The sequence below is a fragment of the Nilaparvata lugens genome, chromosome 4, assembly GCF_014356525.2.
Source record: "Nilaparvata lugens isolate BPH chromosome 4, ASM1435652v1, whole genome shotgun sequence".
NCBI lineage: Eukaryota > Metazoa > Arthropoda > Insecta > Hemiptera > Delphacidae > Nilaparvata > Nilaparvata lugens.
In genome coordinates, this window is record NC_052507.1 from 35,148,038 (window position 1) to 35,169,199 (window position 21,162).

Genomic DNA, 21,162 nt, shown 5'->3' on the forward strand with positions numbered 1-21,162 from the left:
GATGATGGGACGTAGAGACAAAGCACATAGAAAATATAAAAATACATTCGACTTGGACAGTTTGATAGAGTATAGGAGCCTTAGAAATAGAGTAAAACAGGAATTACGGAACTCAAAGATTAGGTACTTGAATTCGTTTATGACAAACAATAGACAAGACTCTAAATCACTTTGGCAGGGAATAAAAGAATTCGGGCTTGGCAAACAGAAATCGAATCCACTAATTGACTTACCATTGAACAATATAAATGACCATTTCGTTTCACACTCTAACCAACGTGACGAAGTTGTCATTGCTAATCATATCGATGATCTTGAAGAGCAGGTTACAAACTTAGATTATATTTGACCTTGAAGTTGTGAATGAAAGTCATACATAATTTCGCTCCTGGGTTTTGGAAGATTTTGTGTTATAAATAGTCACGGATAAGTACAAATTTTGTATTAATTTCATTATTAATTGTTTCTCGATCACGTTTTATCATTTTGTTTTAGATTTTAATTCTTAATTCTATTTTATAAGCCAAACATCGTTTAGAGGTTATTTTGAGGTTAGGTTTTCGAGATTTAAAAATGAACATAGATAGTTTACTTGACTAAAATTATAACCAAATTAAAATCCTATCATTTATAAATCAATTATTATTATTGCAAGTAATATAATTTCTTAGATAGGAAGATGAGCTCAAATAGAACACCGAAGGTTATTAATAGAAATGTACACATTGCGGGAGTACTTACACGTTCCCAAAACCAAAATTCAAAAACGCCAAAACTAAAAACCCCAGTTCCTCAAACCACTTTAACCAAAACAGTTGCTCAACTACAAAGTAGACACACTATTTTAAAAAACCAATTAGAAGTAACTCTAAAAACGTCTGAGGAAGAAAGGTTAGGGATGGTAGAAGAAATTAAATCTTTGGAACTGATTATAAAATTACAAGATGAAGACCATAAAAAAGAAATACTAAATCTAAAAAATCAATGTAGTCTAATGTCGGAGGAAATAAAGAAACTAAAATCTAATTTTGATAATACTAAATGTATGATAGAACCTCCGTCCAAATGCAAAAAAAATAGAATCTAACCTAAATGATGGGAAATGCTCTGAAAATGGTCGAAATAAAACGTACAGTGAGGTTTTGAAGACAGCAACCAAAAATATAGCTGAGGGAAATAAGATAGGAAAGGGAGAGTTCTGCTACTGACGTCCAGTCATGGACGTGATTGCAGTGATCTCCTTGATAAAAGATTAAAAAATAAATTTGATGTCCAATGTTTTTTCAAGCCAAGTGCATCAATTAATGCAGTTGTAGAGTCAGCTAGGGAACAAACTAAAGACTTTGATGAAAATGACTATCTAATTGTACTGGGTGGCTCAAATAATATAAATGAACCTAACTTGAATCATCTTCCTCAAGTAACAGAAAAAATCAAGGAAATCGTGCCACTCAGCAAAAAAACAAACTTAATAATAAGTACTATTCCTAATAGGTTTGATAGGCCAGAATTAAATGAAGCAATCAATTCGACAAACAAATCAATCCATAATACAATCAACAGCCTAAAAAATAAGAATTCTAAACAACTGGGGATTGTTTTCTAAATGAAGGCTGAAAAGACATAACTTCACTAATCATGGGTTGCATCTAAATCGATCTGGCAAAGTAATCTTTTGTAATAGATTGGCAGAGCTGATTGAAAGCCGTTTGCAATCCTCTGGTTTAAAAACAGTCAAAAAAACAAATAACGATTTTTTAGTAAATTGGCTCAAAACAGGGAAAGGGAAATAGCTACAAATGCTAGAGATAGAGTAGCACAAGATGGTGAGGTTTTTAGTATTTATCATCAAAATATTCAGTATCTTCGCAACAAAATTGACAGATTAGAAGTATTTCTTAAACAGGAGGATCCTGACATTGTTATTTTCACAGAGCATGGCTTAAAAATAAAGGAAATAAATCAAGTTAGGATTCCAGGCTATTCACTGAGATCAGAATTTTGTAGAATAGCTCATAGAAGTGGTGGTGTATGTATATTCACTAGCAATGCTAAACATACCCAAACTTATGAACTGGATTTTGTTAAGAGATTTTCTGTTGAGATGGATTTAGAGGTGACGGGACTAAGGTTAAAAATTGATGATCGATTTGAGGTAGCAGTGTTAGGTATCTATAGGTCACCAAATGGAGACTGGCAAAAATTTTGTGAGCTGCTCCATACACTTTTGGAAATTACAACCGCTCGTTTCACAAATGTTATAGTAGTAGGAGATTTCAATACCGATTTTGCCAGGCAGGATAAAATGACAGAGGACATTAGAGATATTATTAATATGAATAATTTAGAAATTAAGGTCCACGAATATACAAGAGTAACTCGAACTTCACAGACAATTATTGATAATATCCTCACAAATATAGAAGGTTGTAATGTCAGGTTAGGTAGCTCAGATCTATCAGATCATAACTATCAAATTTTAGATGTTAAGTTGCAGGGCCAGAATCCAAGCAGAAAAAAAACTTTTGTGAAAGAAATTCAGCAATATGAGCTAGGAAATATAAATTGTTTGAAGCAGGAACTGCTTCAAGAAAATTGGAGTAGTGTTTATAACAGTTGTAACCTAAATTACAAATATAAGCAATCATTGATACTCTAAGATTTCACATTAGTGTATGCTGTCCAATAAAAAAAGTCAAAGTAAAAAGTAAATTAAACAAAGTAGATGAATGGATAACTGAAGATATTCTTACTCAAAGAAATATTGTTAGGGAAGCTTATGAGGAATTTAAATTAGTGAGGGATGTTCCGAGTGAAGTCAAATACAAATGTCTAAAGAAAAACTATGCAAAAGAAGTGAGGAAAGCTAAGTGTAAGAAAACAGCTGAAATATTAACAACTAGTACCAATTTTAACTCTGCTGTTTGGGAGGTAATTAATAGAAATAGGAGAGCAGCTCAAAAAGATACAGTTACTAATGTCCCTAGGATAATCGATGAACATGGAAATTATATGGATGATAGTATAGACATTTGTAACTTTTTCAATAAGTATTATCAACAGGTTGCATATAATCTCCAAAAGTCACTGAACACTAATACTTATAATAGAACTACATTAAATGCTGAGCCAATTGAAAAGGTATTTAAATTTCATCCATTATCAAGAGATGAGTTGTCAAGAATAATAAAAAATTTGAATAACAAAAAAACAGTAGGATTGGATGGGGTCTCAAGCAAAATTTTAAAAGAATGTGAAAATGAATTACTGGACCCTTTATTGCCTCTCCTTAATACTTCACTAGAGCAGGGTATTTTCCCTGATGATCTGAAACAAGGAAAAATTTTGCCAATTTTCAAGAGCGGTGATTCTGAAAGAGTTGAAAATTATAGACCCATCAGTATTCTAAATGTAATAAGTAAAATTTTTGAAAGAGTAGTTTTAAATAGGCTATTGATGCACCTGGAAGAAATTAATTTCATATGTGATGAACAGCATGGGTTCCAGAAAAGGAAATCTACTAAGACTGCAATAGTATCCCTTGTTGAAAGACTAATAGATATAATAGATTCAGGTGAGAAGGCAGCCGCAATATTTCTTGATTTATCCAAAGCTTTTGATTGTGTGAACCATAGAATATTATTGGAAATACTAAAAACTGTAGGTGTGAATGGTATAGAACTAAAATGGTTTGAATCATATCTCATAGGTAGAAACCAGTGTGTTGAGCTTACCAAGGTGGATGGGAATGAAATAGTAAAAATTAAATCTCAAAAACTGGAGGTCCAGGCTGGAGTACCTCAAGGCTCAATTCTGGGTCCCTTACTGTTTCTGTTGTATGTGAACCAATTACCAAAAGAGTTAAAAGATCATAGAGCTCTGTTGTTTGCTGATGACACATCGCTCATCTTTAACAATTATTTATTAGATAGTCTAGAAATAAATGCTTTTACTGGAGTACAGTCAATTGTCCAATTCTTGAAGCAAAGGCAATTAACAATAAATAGTAAGAAATGTCAATTCCTACAATTCAAAAGTAAATATAATTCAGTAGAGGATAGAGAAATAAATGTGTTTGTGGAGGAAAATGAATTAGACCAAGAAGAGGAAGTAGCATTCTTGGGAATTTTATTGGACAGGAAATTAACATGGCATCCTTACATCGAGAGGATATGTAATAAGATATCATCTGGGGTATTTGTCCTGCAGCAGCTTGCTAGGCTGAATGATAAAAAACTACTGTTAACTGCTTACCATGGACTTATACTATCTCATATTAGGTATGCTATTTTAGTATGGGGTAATTCATCTCAACAAAATATGGACAGGGTGTTTAAGATTCAAAAGAAGACACTCAGATGTATAGAGAAAGTGAATAGGTTAGACTCTTGTAGGCCTTTATTTAAAAAGCTTGGTCTATTAACTGTGCCATCTTTGTATGTATATGAAGTTGTAATGCATGTGAAAACGAGTGGTACAGAAGATACAAATATCGAATTGAACACAAACCATAACTACTACTAACAAATACAGGGACAACTCCACATTACGAAACGTCAGTACTGCTTATTTTGTATATGGTCGCCAAAGGGGACAGAAGTTGTTACTGTATACAAAGATGAGCAGTTCTGGAGTTCGAAGATTCTTGAACAAGTGAAAAAATTTTATATGGACTGTGTATTGCCGGAACTTGTTGATCCTCGACACACGCGTTCAATGCCAATTCGAAATCCAGATTGGATTATTGAGGCGCAAGAAGCACGTAAGAAGAAATAATGATGACACAAACATAACTGGAAAATAAAAACAAATATTGTCACATACCACTTATTTATTATTAAAACTTACATGAAAGTATTATTAAAGTAATACTTTATTAAAGTAAACTTACATTAAAGTAATGTACCTAGGTTTCATAATGGCCTAGGCTTACATTACTTTAATGTAAGTTTTAATAATAAATAAGTGGTATGTGACAATATTTGTTTTTATTTTCCATTATGGAGAAATACCACAACATCTCCTCAAACACAATCAATTATACAAACATAACTATTCTTCCTTTTCTCCTTTTATAGTAGTAGTTATGGTTTGTGTTCAATTCTATATTTGTGTCTTCAATTTTGCAAAATTTCAATATTTTCATTTTTAACAAAGTCATTTTTTATTGTTCATTGCACCGGTAAGGGCATTTGTGCAGAGAGAAAAAGAGAAAGAAACGAGTGAGAGCGAGGAGGAGAATGAGAAGATTTAGAACGGAAAGAGTGAGGAGAAGTGGATGGAAAAGAGGGAGAAGAAGAATAAGGGGAAAAGAAGGAGGAGAAGGTGAAGGAGGAATGAGAAAAAGATTAAAAAGAAGGAGGAGAAGGTGAAGAAGGAGGAATAGGAGAAGAAAGAGGAGAAGGTGAAGAAGGAGAACAAGAAGAAGTAAGGCTTATTATTTCTCAAAATTCACGTAATATTGTTTGAAGACCATCAAAATATTTTATCGTCCTATCTGTCTCAACTTCCGCTGAAATATATATTTAAAATACATAGAAATATATTTTCAATTACTTCTTTTATATTATTTTTTTATTATAATAATACTTTTTTAGATTAATTTTTCCATTTTAAAACAAGTAATGAGTTTGTACTTCTCGCACACATTTTGTGTTTGAGAACACTCACGGAGAAAAGTTTTCTTCTGATATTGATAAATTTGAAGTTGTAGGGTATAATAGTAGCTTCAGTTTCTAGTGTAATAGTAGTTCTAGTAACAGTATAGTGTATATTTATGTGATATTGAATTCCTGGGCTGACTACCTTTAGGATATAATTCAATTATCTTCTGACTTATTGTAGTTTATCAATGTAAATTAATAATTAATCCTATTCTATAAAACTAATTTACATTATCTAGCATGTTTACTTGAAGCTACATAATTTTTCCAACAAATCCGTCTAAATTGATTAAAAAATAGCTGGTGAATGCAGCACTTCTAGAGGCTTTAATGTTCCAAGAAAATGTTTAACTGTTATTTTTATTCTTTTTTCTATTTATTTTATTTATATATTTTCAATTTTATTTATTTATCCATTACTATAATCTTTTTTGTTCTAATCTTTTCCATACTGTAATCATCTTGTTCAAAAGAACAATTTCATTCTTCCCAAACAGGTTCTGTAGCCTATGGGTTATTTCCAATTATTTCATTTTATTTGTATATTTATTTATTATTGATTTATTGTTAATGCAAGTTTGATTTATTGTAAACTGTAGCCTATGTATATTGCTATAATGCTAAAAATTCGATTTAGATTTGACTTGAATTGTATAATTGATTGTAGATTACAAAACTAATAATTTTCTCAATGTATTATTTTACGGAAATAAATTTTATTTGAATTTGAATTTGTTTTTTTTTTCAATTCAGAACCTGACAAGAACTTACCTTATTTTTAAATTTACAAATGCCTGTTATGAAAGATTTTTCGTTACTCGCTCATTTACAAGGCCAAGAGTCATCAATATAAATAATTATTTTTGTATAACAGATTTATACATACTGTATAACAGTTATAGGCCTACTGATATAATAGAGAATCTAGCAATGATTTTGTTCAAATTGGTGTGAAATAGTTTGGAATGTTGCATTTCAAGATACGAGCAGCACTCATGAGAATAGCTTTGTCCCTTTTCTAGCATTCAATAACGTAGTAGCCAAATATACTTTGTCGTGTCTTGGTTGGAACGTGACTCATTGTTCCAGAACCAGAAATCATGAATGGAGACAGAGGTTTTTGTCATTTCTTTCTCCCTCCTTTTTGTTGCTCACTTGTAGCAATGGTCAATTGGTGGGGGAGACACTTCTAGACTTCCAATATGTCTTTACTCCTCCAAACGAACTCTCTCCAGCGCTGAATCTGTCATAGTTGGAAGTGGCGGAACTAAAATACGAAATTTCAGAGGTGTACAGTAGAATCTTAACTGTGCCATCTTTGTATGTATATGAAGTTGTAATGCATGTGAAAACGAGTGGTGTGATCCAGAATTCAGATGCTCATGAGTATAATACGCGAAACAGAGCAGATTATCATATAATGGGTCACAATAGTAGGTTATTTGAACAAAAACCAGATTATATTGGTAGGAAATTTTATAACAAGCTACCTCAAATCTTGAAGAGTAATGATGATTTGAAGATTTTCAAAAAACAAATTAAAAAATATTTAGTTGATAGAGCTTTTTTATAGTGTACAAGAATTCCTTTCAAACCTAAACTAGGTTGAACTACTTAGTGTTAGAATTATTATGTAATAACATGACTTGTCTTATACTCCATGACTGGAGTCTTTAGGACGTAATCTTAAAAAAAAAAAAAAAAAAAGATTTACCAATTACTGATCAATTTTCATTTCCATCCAATCTCAGAAGAAGACACTTTCAGAGCAATTCAACGTATTCATAGTAATGCTACGGGTGTAGACAAAATTCCCATTAAATTTATCAAGAAGATGTTATTTGCTGTTTTACCAACCATTACATACATTTTCAACAAGTCACTTGAAGAAGGCATTTTCCCTGAAAACTGGAAGTTTGCTCTGGTTCGCCCTCTAAATAAAGTTCCATCGACCAATAAAGTTGAGGATTTTAGACCAATCAGTATTTTACCTGCATTGTCCAAAGTGCTAGAAAGACTCGTTCATGCTCAAGTTGTAAAATTTCTAGACAACAATAGTAAGCTTCATAACTTTCAATCAGGCTTTAAAAAATTCCATTCAACTGAGACAGCTCTGCTTCGTGTCACAGATGATAATAAGGTTAGCTATGGACCAAAGAAAATGCACCATCCTCACCCTATTCGATTTTTCTAAAGCATTTGATACTATTGATCATACAGTCCTTATGAATAAGTTGGGTATTCTTGGTTTCAGTCACAACTTGTTAGTTTGGTTTAAATCCTATCTATTAGGTAGGAAACAATGTGTATCTGTCGGTGACAAAAAGTCTACTTGGAAAAACATTATGCATGGAGTACCACAAGGTTCAATTTTAGGCCCTCTCCTCTTCACTTTGTATGCTAATGACCTTTCTTCCATTATCAAATTCTCCAGTCTCCATACTTATGCAGACGACCTTCAAATCTATTCAAGCTGTCTCATAACAAAAATTAGTGAAACAGTTGGAATAATGAATCAGGATATGAATTCGATAGTGGAATGGACAAAGAAAAATGGCCTCAAGCTTAATCCCATCAAAACACAACCCATTATAATTGGTTATTCTCGTCTTATAAACAATATTGACCTTGAATCGATTCACAAAATTAGTGTAGACAGTAATGACATTCCTTACTGTAGCTCAGTTAAAAATTTAGGCATCAATATGAATAATACTCTTGACTGGTCAGAACAAGTGAACAAAACTTGTAAAAAGGTATTCTCATCCATACATGCATTAAAGAAAATGCACGATATTCTCCCTAGAAACATTAAATTATTATTGGTTCAACCTCTCATCTTCCCACATTTAATGTATTGTGATTCTGTTCCTAACAATATGCAAGTCACTCTGAATGATAAACTACAGTGGTGCCAAAATTATTGTCTACGTTTCGTCTACTCTCTCCAACGCCATGATCATATCACCCCAGCCCACATTGCTAGTTCAACATTAAAGCTTCCCAATCAAAGGCTTTTTCAAATAGTCAAGCTTCTTAGAGATATCTCGAAATACGGTAATCCGAACTATTTTAAAGATGATTTAAAATTTGTCTCTGAAGGTAGGAGGATAGATGCTTCACATACTAGAACCGGAGAAAGTACTTTAAGGATACCCAATCATCGAACTACTATTTTCACAAAATCCTTCTTAGTCACTGCTTGTCGTGCATGGAATGCACTTCCTGTTTCTATCAGGTCCATCGAGAGCCGAGCGAGCTTCATCCTGACTTTAAAAAAACATCTTTTGGAACAAATGACTGAGACTGTCTGGCCCTAGAACGATCACATGACAACCATCCCCCACCCATCCCACAAATACAAACCTTTAAACCTGTTATAGAATGAATTATATATATATATATATATATATATATATATATATATATTATATAAACTCATTTTATTTTAATTATCCACTGCTACTGCTATTACTTAAAGTTGATTACCCTGATCTACTTTCAGCCTACTTCATTTTATTAATCAATAATTTGATCTTATCTACTGTAAAGCGGTATTTTACTCGCCTCACATATGTATAATCATGTAATGCTGTATTTAAATGCCTCACGTTGGGCCGGCAAATCATGTAGTGCGTTTTTTTTAACGGCTTCACACATGTAGGGTGAATCTTGTACTGAATCAATGGTGTAGGGGCTATAAATTTTGTAATTGCGTGTGTGGACGCTGAGTGTACACCAGACTGATTGATTCACTACAAGATTCAATACAATTGTCGGAATCGCGGGAGGCCTAAACGCTCGCTCACCCTTGATTCTTCTAATGACAGATTGTATAATGATGAAATTTTTATAAGTAGTGTAGCGGACGCTAAACACTGAATACGGATACCTTAAAATTATTACCTGTGAAGAATGAGCATACAAAATCATACAGGTCGAGCAAAAATCCCAATGTAGATAATTTACGGGACTGCGTCTCTAATAAGTTCTGAAGGATTAAAATACGGTATTTGGACCAAATATCGTTCAGAATATACTTCGAGAACAGAGTCTTGTCGGGTTTTAAGCTCTATTGTAGGAATTTATATGATCTCTGGCTGCATCTGCTGTACAATTGATGTGTTCGCTCCTAAATCGAGGTTGGTAACAGATAAAAGCTGATATATGAGCAGGTAAGGATAAAGAATAAATATCTCGATCTGACCCCACTCGCTACATCCACTTAGACCTGTTCCAATATCCAGCTTAATTCAATTATTCCAATGATCGTATTTGATCGGTTCTTGATGATATAGAACGTATCAGACACAATAATTGACAGGCTTAAGAAATAATCGAACTCAGAAAACGAATTAACAAAACTGGAATATATTATAATAAAATATATGATCATACAGTGCAGATTCGGAATTTGATTTACAGATCGATAATAATTTAGCATTGACAAAAAGAGTTAAAAATGTTCTTGTGCTTGCATGATACCATGCATGATTCGACAGAATTTTACAATTGATAAAGTTTAACAGTTTTGAAAAAATAGTGAAAAATGAATTATAAAAAAATATTTTTTAAAAGGTTCGGGGTCGTGGTTCTGGCAGCGGAGGATAGCTAATCAACTACAAGTTCTTAGAAATTCTACATGAATAAATTCTAGGCTCTTAAATGCTAAAGCGCTTGTCGGCATGGCCAATAATTTAACGAAGAAAATTTTATGTTTTTCTGCACTGAAATATTTTCGAAGCGTAGATTGGGGCCCCTTTAAACTTATAACTCATGTGAAATTCCTTGGTGGTCGTGGTTTTCTTCTTTAGATCAAAAATCGTTTGATCGGCAGCGGGTCCAGGCTTCGGTTTCAGCACGTGGGGAATTTTAATTTAATATTTCCTTCACCAAATTAATTAAGGGATGATTTAACTTTAAACTCTTCAATTTATCGATTGATGGAAATAAATTTACAAATAACAGATATATTGGCCTAAAATATTGGCTCACAAATAAAACATATAAAATCGAACAAGAATTTTTTACGAATAGGTCTTGGTAACTATAAAGAGATCTGAACAGTGAGGATTTCAAAAGGGAAGTGCTGTCTTTTTCTCTCAGCTTCTTGGCTAGACCTTTCTTCTGAGAATCTCGATGTAATAATTTGCATGAAAATTTGCCATTGGTAGAACGATTGTGACGTAGACGTGACGTCAGTGGCAGGCAGTAGAATATAATTCCTTTAATTACAATAATAATTCAATTTATGTGATTCTTAAAACTGCTTAATCTTCTAGACATAGTTCCTCTCATACAATGTACATGTGCTAGCGTATATGATAAGGCAGGTTTGTTGTCTGATAGTAGATTAACATGTGTTGCTTTCAAACGATCACCTTTTTGGTGCTATTTTTATGCACTATGATTGGCTTAGGCTTGCCAAAGAGATTTAATTATCATGTGGTTCAGTTGAAGTAACCATTAATAAATTAATAATCTTATACAATTTTTATTATGTCTGAGACTGTTATAATTTATTTCTGCAGTTTTACCAATAATATAATTTCATGCTATGACCTAGTTAGTTACAATAAGACTTGACATATAATATAATTTCTTAAGTAATAAATAATTTCAACAATAATACATACATTTTATTTTTTTATTCGGAATTCTTGGTCCTTTATTGATAGTTTTATAATTTTTAGGAATGATATTATACCTTGCATGAAAACCGGCATGACATTTGACAATACTTTGAATCAGTCAGCTGCGTTCGAACTGTTTTAAAACATCTGATCGATAGTAAACAAAGTGTAACCTCAAAATCAATGAGCAATTCATAAATAATTCGTGCTTTATTTGCAGAATAATTATAATTTTATTGAATAATTTTCTAGAAAATATTCGGTACAGAACGGTACTCTTATCTAATATACAGTTACTGATAAGTAAGCTTTATCGCTCGGTCGCTAACTATTCCTTTAGCAAATTCTTTCATTTTAAAAGGTAATCACAATTTTTCTCTCTTCTCATGAGATCTATTTAAAAGATTCATCACACAAAAGCCCCCAGGATATTTTAAATAGGTAATTGGGAGACGAGTCGAAACAATGACTATTTGAAAAATCCGATATTGTGATGAATACACCATTTCACCTCCTTACTTCTACGAAAACTCCACACTTAACACTAAAAACAATATATCGTGCACTTTTGGCTACGAAAAAAATAACTAATTGATTGTTCCTTCCATTGGATACAATCGAAATACAATAATTAATGAGGTCTCTTTGGATCCTTCATTAAAACAACTCCACAACTTCCATTCACGGGTGGCTTATGAGCAGACCCATAACTATAACAAATATACAAAATTCAACATATTATCCTCTTAGGATTCAAACAGTATTTACAACAAATATAGATTTTCATCATTTTTCATGGTTATTACAGGTTTCGACTCTTTGTTCTGGCTTTTACATAAATTGGGTGAGAGTGTGATTTAACTTCGGTGACTTGACAATTGACTACCGTTTGACTCGAGCAATTCCTTTTTTACGCTTGGTACGTTGTGTACAAACAGGGTTACACTTGAAGTGATTTTTTTATTTTTATCAATGCTGGTTACAAATATTATGCTTTCAAGATTATATTTATCAATTTGAATTACAATTCATGATCCTTTGATGCAACAATAATAAATTTCACATTTGAAGGTAAGAATTTCATTTTCTTTTTAGCTTTTTAGCAATACATTTATATGACATAGAACATGCACATTTCGTGCAAATTAACATAAATATATATTTTTGGTTTCGTTTTTTACTTATAATTTCACATTAAATAATAGGTTACATTAATTAATAACGATATTGCTTCGATTCCATTAAAATTGACTCTATGATCTCGCACACATTGGTTGGTGTGATGAAGAAAATTATCGAACAGGCTTTGGCTTCGAATAGATTTTTCTGTCGATTCTGTATTTCGAGGTTAGATTTACACATTTTTTCAAATAAACTTTGTTTATTTTCTTTCCTCCTATTCACTACTAATTTCATGTTATTTCTAATTTTTAATTATTTTCTGTGGATAATATAATTCTTGTTTCTGTTTTTCAGTTGTGCAGATGATACCAGGCGATTGTTTCGGTGATGACTGTAACATGATGCAGATGGCTTGATCAGGTTGGTAATTTTTTAAAGTTGTTTTGTAGTTTTATTTTCTTCTGTTATTAAAGTTGATAATAAGTTCTTCATTTGATGTGGATTTATAATATTTTCCTCATTAGCTGAGATGCGGCGAAGTCTAGGTTATGTTGATTAGGCTGCAGTAGAAGGATGCTAGTCTGCAAAGATATGACTCGGTGGGTAGGCTGTGACTATGAAGAAGTTTGATAATTGGTGTATTCCACAAATGTAATTTTCAGTTAATTCGAAATTATTTTCTCCTCAAGCCCCCATCTAAATTTGATTTCTCTATTGTTCCAAGTTTCCATTCCAATTTGCAACTATCCGTTTTACTAAACTTGGCTTAAAATGAATGTGCCGACGAAGTAGGTAGATCTCTTCAGCCAATGTTGTCTTTCCTTGTTGACCGGTGACATGTAGTTTGATCTTTTTAAACCTTACATGCCGGTGATGTGTGTTGATTCTGGTTGATAGTATTTTTCTTTTCTGCATGCTGGTGTACAGTCGGCTTAATTTTAACCGGACATGACTGCGGTGTGAATAGATTCTTCTTAATATTGTTTTCCTTTTTTCTTGAATGCTGGTAAAAGATTTGATGTAGGATTTCAGCCTAACATGACAGCGGTGTAGATAGATCCTTTTTGCCACTGTTTCTCTTTTCTGTATAGTGGGGAGAAATTTGATATTCAATTTTAGTCTTTCATGACGGCAGTGTAAATGAATTCTATTAATGCTTCTTCTTCTCCGTGGAGCTACTATTTTGCTTGTGTGTTGTTTTGTTTTGTAGGTTTTTACTTTCAATTGTGATTTCGATTTGTTGTAAGTTTCCGTTTTACTTCTATTGTTTTGTAGACTATCTTCATGAGTATTGGGTTTGTCCGTTGCAGGTGCTGTCCTCGGTGGATGGGCGGTGATGTGGGCGGTCGGCGGTCCGGGCTGCTCTTCAACGTGGTGGGCAACGTCCTTGGACTCCTGGCGTCCGGCGCGCGGTGGTGCGGGCTGTTCTTCTACCTGATGGATGTCATCCTCAGCTTGGCAGGTGATGTCGTCCGGCTCGTCTTGGCATTCTGCGGGCGGTGGTATGGGCTGTCCCTCTACGCCATGAATGACGTCCTCAGCTTGGCGGGTGGTGTCGTCCGGCTCCTCTCGGCGTTCTGCGGGGTGCGGTGCGACCTCAGTCTTGACATTCTTGGTAGGTTGGTCCTCCATACACGTGTCATGTTCACTTGCCTGTTTTATGACCTCTCCTTCGAGTATGTCCGCTTTCGCATGCATGGGCTCGATCACTTGTCCAATATTGATTTTAATTGTCTGACGTTTCTCCTCGATTTGCCGTCCTAACATCCTGCTTCTTTCCGCTGCTTCCTTCAACTGTTGATCCAGTTTCTCAAAACCTTGTTCACTTGTTTTCCTCCACTGTTGGATTTCCTTCTTTAATTCTTCATTTGCTTTTTTGTTTTCTTTAATTATCTCTTCTTTTGCTTGTTTGTTTTCTTTAATTATTTCTTCTATTGCTTGTTTGACCTTAACCTCCTTTTCGAGTATGTTTATTTCCGCGTGCGTGGGCTCAGTCTCTGGTCCAATACTGATTTCCTTTGCATGACGCTTCTCTTCACTTTGCTGTGTTAACATCCTTCTTTTCTCTACTGCTTCCTTCCATCTTTGTTCCAGTTTTTTAGAACCTCGTTTACCTGTTTTCTGCATCTGTCGGGCTTCTTCAATTAGTTCGTCAATTGCTTGTGTGTTTCCTTCATATGCATTGTTTAATGCTTCCAGGATGATGCTCATCTCTAGCACAGGAAGGGTGGGGTTGTGGTCCTCAGTCGGCGGCAATTGTTCTATGATATGAGATGCGGGCGTCCGGACCTCTGGAACAGTGGTACATGGGCGTTTCTCCCACGCGAACTCCTCCGTCTCTGAAATCGCTGATGTGGCCTCCAGGATGCGGTGTGGTTCTTCCATAATTTATTGGATGATACAATGATGCGAGTGCAGTGAAACGTCCGCGAATATGTGAGGTTATGTGAAAGATTACAAATGAATGATGATCAAAAGTTGAGATAGTGTAAAAAATTCGTTCAATGAAAAAATACAAAAGTGTGATTCAATAATGTGTTCAGTGATGAAGTGAATCAAATTAGCAATATCGTTGACATAAAACGATGTTAACATAAAGGATACACAATGGATAATTATGCGGTAACGCAGGTACGTCTCTTATAATTTATTACTCTTATTATTATTATAAATATTTTACTCTTATAAGTTCTCGCCGCAATTCTATATAGGGCTAGTATTCTTCGCAAAATTTTATATAAAAGCAGTGATGCTCTGCTTGAATTATTCCGCAATATATCCGTGATTTAATTTTACTTCCCTCTTTATGCTTTAAAAAATTTTAAAAAATATAAATGACTTCAATCCTCTTTTCCATAAATTTTTTATAAATTGTTTCAGTATAGACCTAATACTCTTAAATAGTATGACTTCTCTTATGGTATTTCTTATACCTATGACTTATAGTATGACCAATTCTCGAATAACATAACACCGTGATAAAATTCTGAGTTCGATTTTTTCTCTAAAAATTCATCAATCAATAAATTTCTTTTCTGTTAAAAAAATTGGGTATGGTACGACTTGTTATTTTATACAACAGTGAACAGTTAATATTAAATTTGAAGAAATTCACAACCATGAATTTTTCAAAAAATTTTCCCGTTGTCAGCGCTATAGTATACTGAGCAATTAAATAATCCTCGTAGTCGATTATCCACCTCTTCAATGCCTATCACTGTTGGGCGCCAAATCATGTAAAGCGGTATTTTACTCGCCTCACATATGTATAATCATGTAATGCTGTATTTAAATGCCTCACGTTGGGCCGGCAAATCATGTAGTGCGTTTTTTTTAACGGCTTCACACATGTAGGGAGAATCTTGTACTGAATCAATGGTGTAGGGGCTATAAATTTTGTAATTGCGTGTGTGGACGCTGAGTGTACACCAGACTGATTGATTCACTACAAGATTCAATACAATTGTCGGAATCGCGGGAGGCCTAAACGCTCGCTCACCCTTGATTCTTCTAATGACAGATTGTATAATGATGAAATTTTTATAAGTAGTGTAGCGACGCTAAACACTGAATACGGATACCTTAAAATTATTACCTGTGAAGAATGAGCATACAAAATCATACAGGTCGAGCAAAAATCCCAATGTAGATAATTTACGGGACTGCGTCTCTAATAAGTTCTGAAGGATTAAAATACGGTATTTGGACCAAATATCGTTCAGAATATACTTCGAGAACAGAGTCTTGTCGGGTTTTAAGCTCTATTGTAGGAATTTATATGATCTCTGGCTGCATCTGCTGTACAATTGATGTGTTCGCTCCTAAATCGAGGTTGGTAACAGATAAAAGCTGATATATGAGCAGGTAAGGATAAAGAATAAATATCTCGATCTGACCCCACTCGCTACATCCACTTAGACCTGTTCCAATATCCAGCTTAATTCAATTATTCCAATGATCGTATTCGATCGGTTCTTGATGATATAGAACGTATCAGACACAATAATTGACAGGCTTAAGAAATAATCGAACTCAGAAAACGAATTAACAAAACTGGAATATATTATAATAAAATATATGATCATACAGTGCAGATTCGGAATTTGATTTACAGATCGATAATAATTTAGCATTGACAAAAAGAGTTAAAAATGTTCTTGTGCTTGCATGATACCATGCGTGATTCGACAGAATTTTACAATTGATAAAGTTTAACAGTTTTGAAAAAATAGTGAAAAATGAATTATAAAAAAATATTTTTAAAAAGGTTCAAGGTCGTGGTTCTGGCAGCGGAGGATAGCTAATCAACTACAAGTTCTTAGAAATTCTACATGAATAAATTCTAGGCTCTTAAATGCTAAAGCGCTTGTCGGCGTGGCCAATAATTTAACGAAGAAAATTTTATGTTTTTCTGCACTGAAATATTTTCGAAGCGTAGATTGGGGCCCCTTTAAACTTATAACTCACGTGAAATTCCTTGGTGGTCGTGGTTTTCTTCTTTGGATCAAAAATCGTTTGATCGGCAGCGGGTCCAGGCTTCGGTTTCAGCACGTGGGGAATTTTAATTTAATATTTCCTTCACCAAATTAATTAAGGGATGATTTAACTTTAAACTCTTCAATTTATCAATTGATGGAAATAAATTTACAAATAACAGATATATTGGCCTAAAATATTGGCTCACAAATAAAACATATAAAATCAAACAAGAATTTTTTACGAATAGGTCTTGGTAACTATAAAGAGATCTGAACGGTGAGGATTTCAAAAGGGAAGTGCTGTCTTTTTCTCTCAGCTTCTTGGCTAGACCTTTCTTCTGAGAATCTCGATGTAATAATTTGCATGAAAATTTGCCATTGGTAGAACGATTGTGACGTAGACGTGACGTCAGTGGCAGGCAGTAGAATATAATTCCTTTAATTACAATAATAATTCAATTTATGTGATTCTTAAAACTGCTTAATCTTCTAGACATAGTTCCTCTCATACAATGTACATGTGCTAGCGTATATAATAAGGCAGGTTTGTTGTCTGATAGTAGATTAACATGTGTTGCTTTCAAACGATCACCTTTTTGGTGCTATTTTTATGCACTATGATTGGCTTAGGCTTGCCAAAGAGATTTAATTATCATGTGGTTCAGTTGAAGTAACCATTAATAAATTAATAATCTTATACAATTTTTATTATGTCTGAGACTGTTATAATTTATTTCTGCAGTTTTACCAATAATATAATTTCATGCTATGACCTAGTTAGTTACAATAAGACTTGACATATAATATAATTTCTTAAGTAATAAATAATTTCAACGATAATACATACATTTTATTTTTTTATTCGAAATTCTTGGTCCTTTATTGATAGTTTTATAATTTTTAGGAATGATATTATACCTTGCATGAAAACCGGCATGACATTTGACAATACTTTGAATCAGTCAGCTGCGTTCGAACTGTTTTAAAACATCTGATCGATAGTAAACAAAGTGTAACCTCAAAATCAATGAGCAATTCATAAATAATTCGTGCTTTATTTGCAGAATAATTATAATTTTATTGAATAATTTTCTAGAAAATATTCGGTACAGAACGGTACTCTTATCTAATATACAGTTACTGATAAGTAAGCTTTATCGCTCGGTCGCTAACTATTCCTTTAGCAAATTCTTTCATTTTAAAAGGTAATCACAATTTTTCTCTCTTCTCATGAGATCTATTTAAAAGATTCATCACACTACCTATATAATTATTTTACTCTATCAAATTTTCTGTTTTTTTTTCTCTTAAATATTTATATTAATTAAAACTTTTACAATATTTCCATTAATAAATAAATCCTTAGTTTAATTAATTAAATTAACGTTTTGGTAGAGAGTTAGTAAGGACGATATTTTTAATATTCTTTCCGAAGAATGGACATTGATATGTCCAAAGCCCCGCCAATTTTATGTAGATGCATAACAATATAATATCTATAGTTATTATATTACAAATTACTTTTTCATATCATATACAGTTCAATAATTATTTTCTTAGTCTATATTATGTAAATTCATCTATAATTTTGATGTATTGTAAGCTATTGTATATAAGTGTATAAGCCAGTATATTGTAATCTACATAAATAAAGAACTCAATCAATCTCCTGTGAGAAAACTCCTGGCTGTGTTTTGATGGAAAGGATATTATTTTATATCCTTTTCGGAGAAACGACCATTTTATTCGTTGATACACCGCCGATTTTTGAAGTTACATCACAATATTATATTATCGTTGTTCTACTTGCATTCACTCTTTATTCTCATTGTTCTGATACTTTGTAAAATTCATTGAATAATTAGCAAAACCGTCATTTAATGTAAATTAGTGTATGAGCCAGTGAATATTGTAACATACATAAATAAAGAGCTCTAATTTAATATATTCCTTCCTCTGTTCTTACCACAGCATTTATCCATTTTTTTATTGATTTCCCAATTCCTTTTCTTTTCATAAATTAAAATATAAATATGAGTAACCTTTTAAAATTATTTCGTCACGACATGTTTCGGCTAGTAATGTCATTTTCAATTCCAGCCTTTGCTACTGATTCCTTTTTTCATTTATGGAACTTTCAAATTCAACTTGGAATTTCGTTAGTAATATTCTCTTCTTATCAAATTCGTCTTCTCCCCTCTTCCATCATCTTACTTTTACCCACTCATCATTACACTAACCACCTCATATTTCGTCATTCTCTATTTGAATTCGTCCACCACATGACTCCAGTTTTAGAATTCTTTTCTATCGTGATCCCATTAACAAGGTGATATTAAAACACGCCATTAGTGGACCCTTATTATAGGTGCTAATAATCCTCTTTGCCTTCTCGTTTCGAAAGGATGAATGGAGATGAATGATGGACGAGTGAGAAAGAGGGAAGAGGGAAACTGGTTGGACAGGATGCGGCTTTAAAATGCAAACAGATCATTTGCCAAATATTTGTTGTTCAGCTCTGGAACGATCGAAATGGCCCCTCTTAATGTTCTTTCTTTCTTTATTCTTGTTTCTTCCTGTTATTTATAATTTATTTCGCTACCGACGTCCTTTCAATTCCCAAATCCAACAGCTGATAGCTCTTTCTCCTTATTATTCTTTTCACTTACTCTATTCTGCTCTATTTCATTTATTTTTTCGTCCATCTCTCTCAATATAATCACTTCAATCGATCCTTTAATCTTTAGTCTTTATTCCCACTTCTATTTCCCATTTTGTTCATTACGCCATAGAGTAACTAGCTACATCTAGTTATACAGTAGTACAATTTATAATGGAATGAAAACATTCTTTATCAGGTTGAGTATTAACAATATTCTATCAGTATTGTTAACGATATTGGAAAACTGAGAGTGTCGTTAATCTATGAGCATTCTTAAGTACTATTATAGTTAGTAAAGTTTTTTAACCAGAACACTTCCGTGTCATCGGATGGGCACGTTATTTAGTCGGTCCCGGCTGAAGTATGACAGTCGTAAGGCCTATTGACGGCTTAAATGATATATTCAGGCGAGGTGGGACCTTCCCGCAAGGTTCTCCCACCAACAAAAGCCATAAGAATTCACTTTTCCACTATTATAGATTCAGTATTTTTGTTTTAGAATCTTCTCAATCCTCTATCCTTCAAATCATTATATATTTATAGATATATCATAACTGTAACTATCATAATATATGTATAACAGATTGTTAATAATATTTCAGTTATGATAGATTTTTGTTTTTCCCTGTCTTTCAATATTATTTTGTTCTCCCATCATCTCTATTATTTCAATGTCATGGAATATATTATTCTCTTGCATCTTGAGAGCCACCCCACAGCCCCCCACCCCAAAACTCTACACTGGCTGTATTCAATCCATATCCAATGATGTTTTACTCCTTCTCTTTTTCTGTCTCATAACCTTTATTCCTCCCGTTACCAGCTTGACCATCTGATTAATTCCTGTTCTGATTATTTCCTAATTTCATTAATCCCTGTTTTGTTGCATCTTCTCCATATCTCATCTCTTTTTTCGTTGTACTTATCTATAAATTTTATCCTCTCATTCTTCTCCTCGCAACAAAAGGCATGCTCCTCTTCCACAACGGATGTTATCATCAGTTGATGTTTTTTTTATAAGATGGAACTTTTATTGCCGGAATATAATGGAACCTAATTATCTAAAATTCTTTGCTACCAGTTTTAGGGGCTCTTTGACATCTTTAGTATCTGGAGTGGACAGAATTGAACTATTAGTGGCATTCTGAATACTAAATTGGGAAGTATAAAAATTGATTTGGACGACTCTAAATTCAAAGATACTAACATTAAGTAGGTACGTATGAACGTTACTCTCAGCTATTGCTAGATAAGCTACGTTTCATTGCGTTCTCCTTAGAAGTCTTTCGCCTCACTGTAATCGATTAATTTATTCCCAGTTCCAACCTCCTACCGAAATGATGAATAGGAATTAATGAACAATTATGTTCATTAATGTTCAACAAGATTGTAGTTCATATACAGTTAGCAATTCGTAAGTAATTCACCTGTGTGGGATAGTGTTGACTTCGACATATAGTAGTTCTGGAAAACAAAACATACAGGCTAGCAGGTCTAAGGCACATAGATTAACTTAGTAAGGGGTTAGTACCCATAAAGTATACTACACCAATGTAGACTCTTCTCCATTTAGTATTTATTCACTTTTCTTTTCATTCCATTTT

General features: G+C 33.2%; 1 protein-coding gene across 1 annotated transcript; it reads left to right on the top strand.

The window, feature by feature from the left end:
* The first annotated feature begins 13,138 nt into the window (after positions 1-13,138).
* Positions 13,139-18,154, top strand: LOC120351154. Its single transcript, XM_039427379.1, has 2 exons — positions 13,139-14,033; positions 14,618-18,154. Exons 1-2 carry the CDS (start codon positions 13,703-13,705, stop codon positions 14,620-14,622), a joined length of 336 nt encoding a protein of 111 aa, XP_039283313.1. The 5' UTR covers positions 13,139-13,702; the 3' UTR covers positions 14,623-18,154.
* The last annotated feature ends 3,008 nt before the right edge of the window (positions 18,155-21,162 follow it).

Coding starts and splice junctions, on each gene's coding strand:
- LOC120351154 (XM_039427379.1), top strand. CDS start 13,703: ATGAGTATTGGGTTTGTCCGTTGCAGGTGCTGTCCTCGGTGGATGGGC.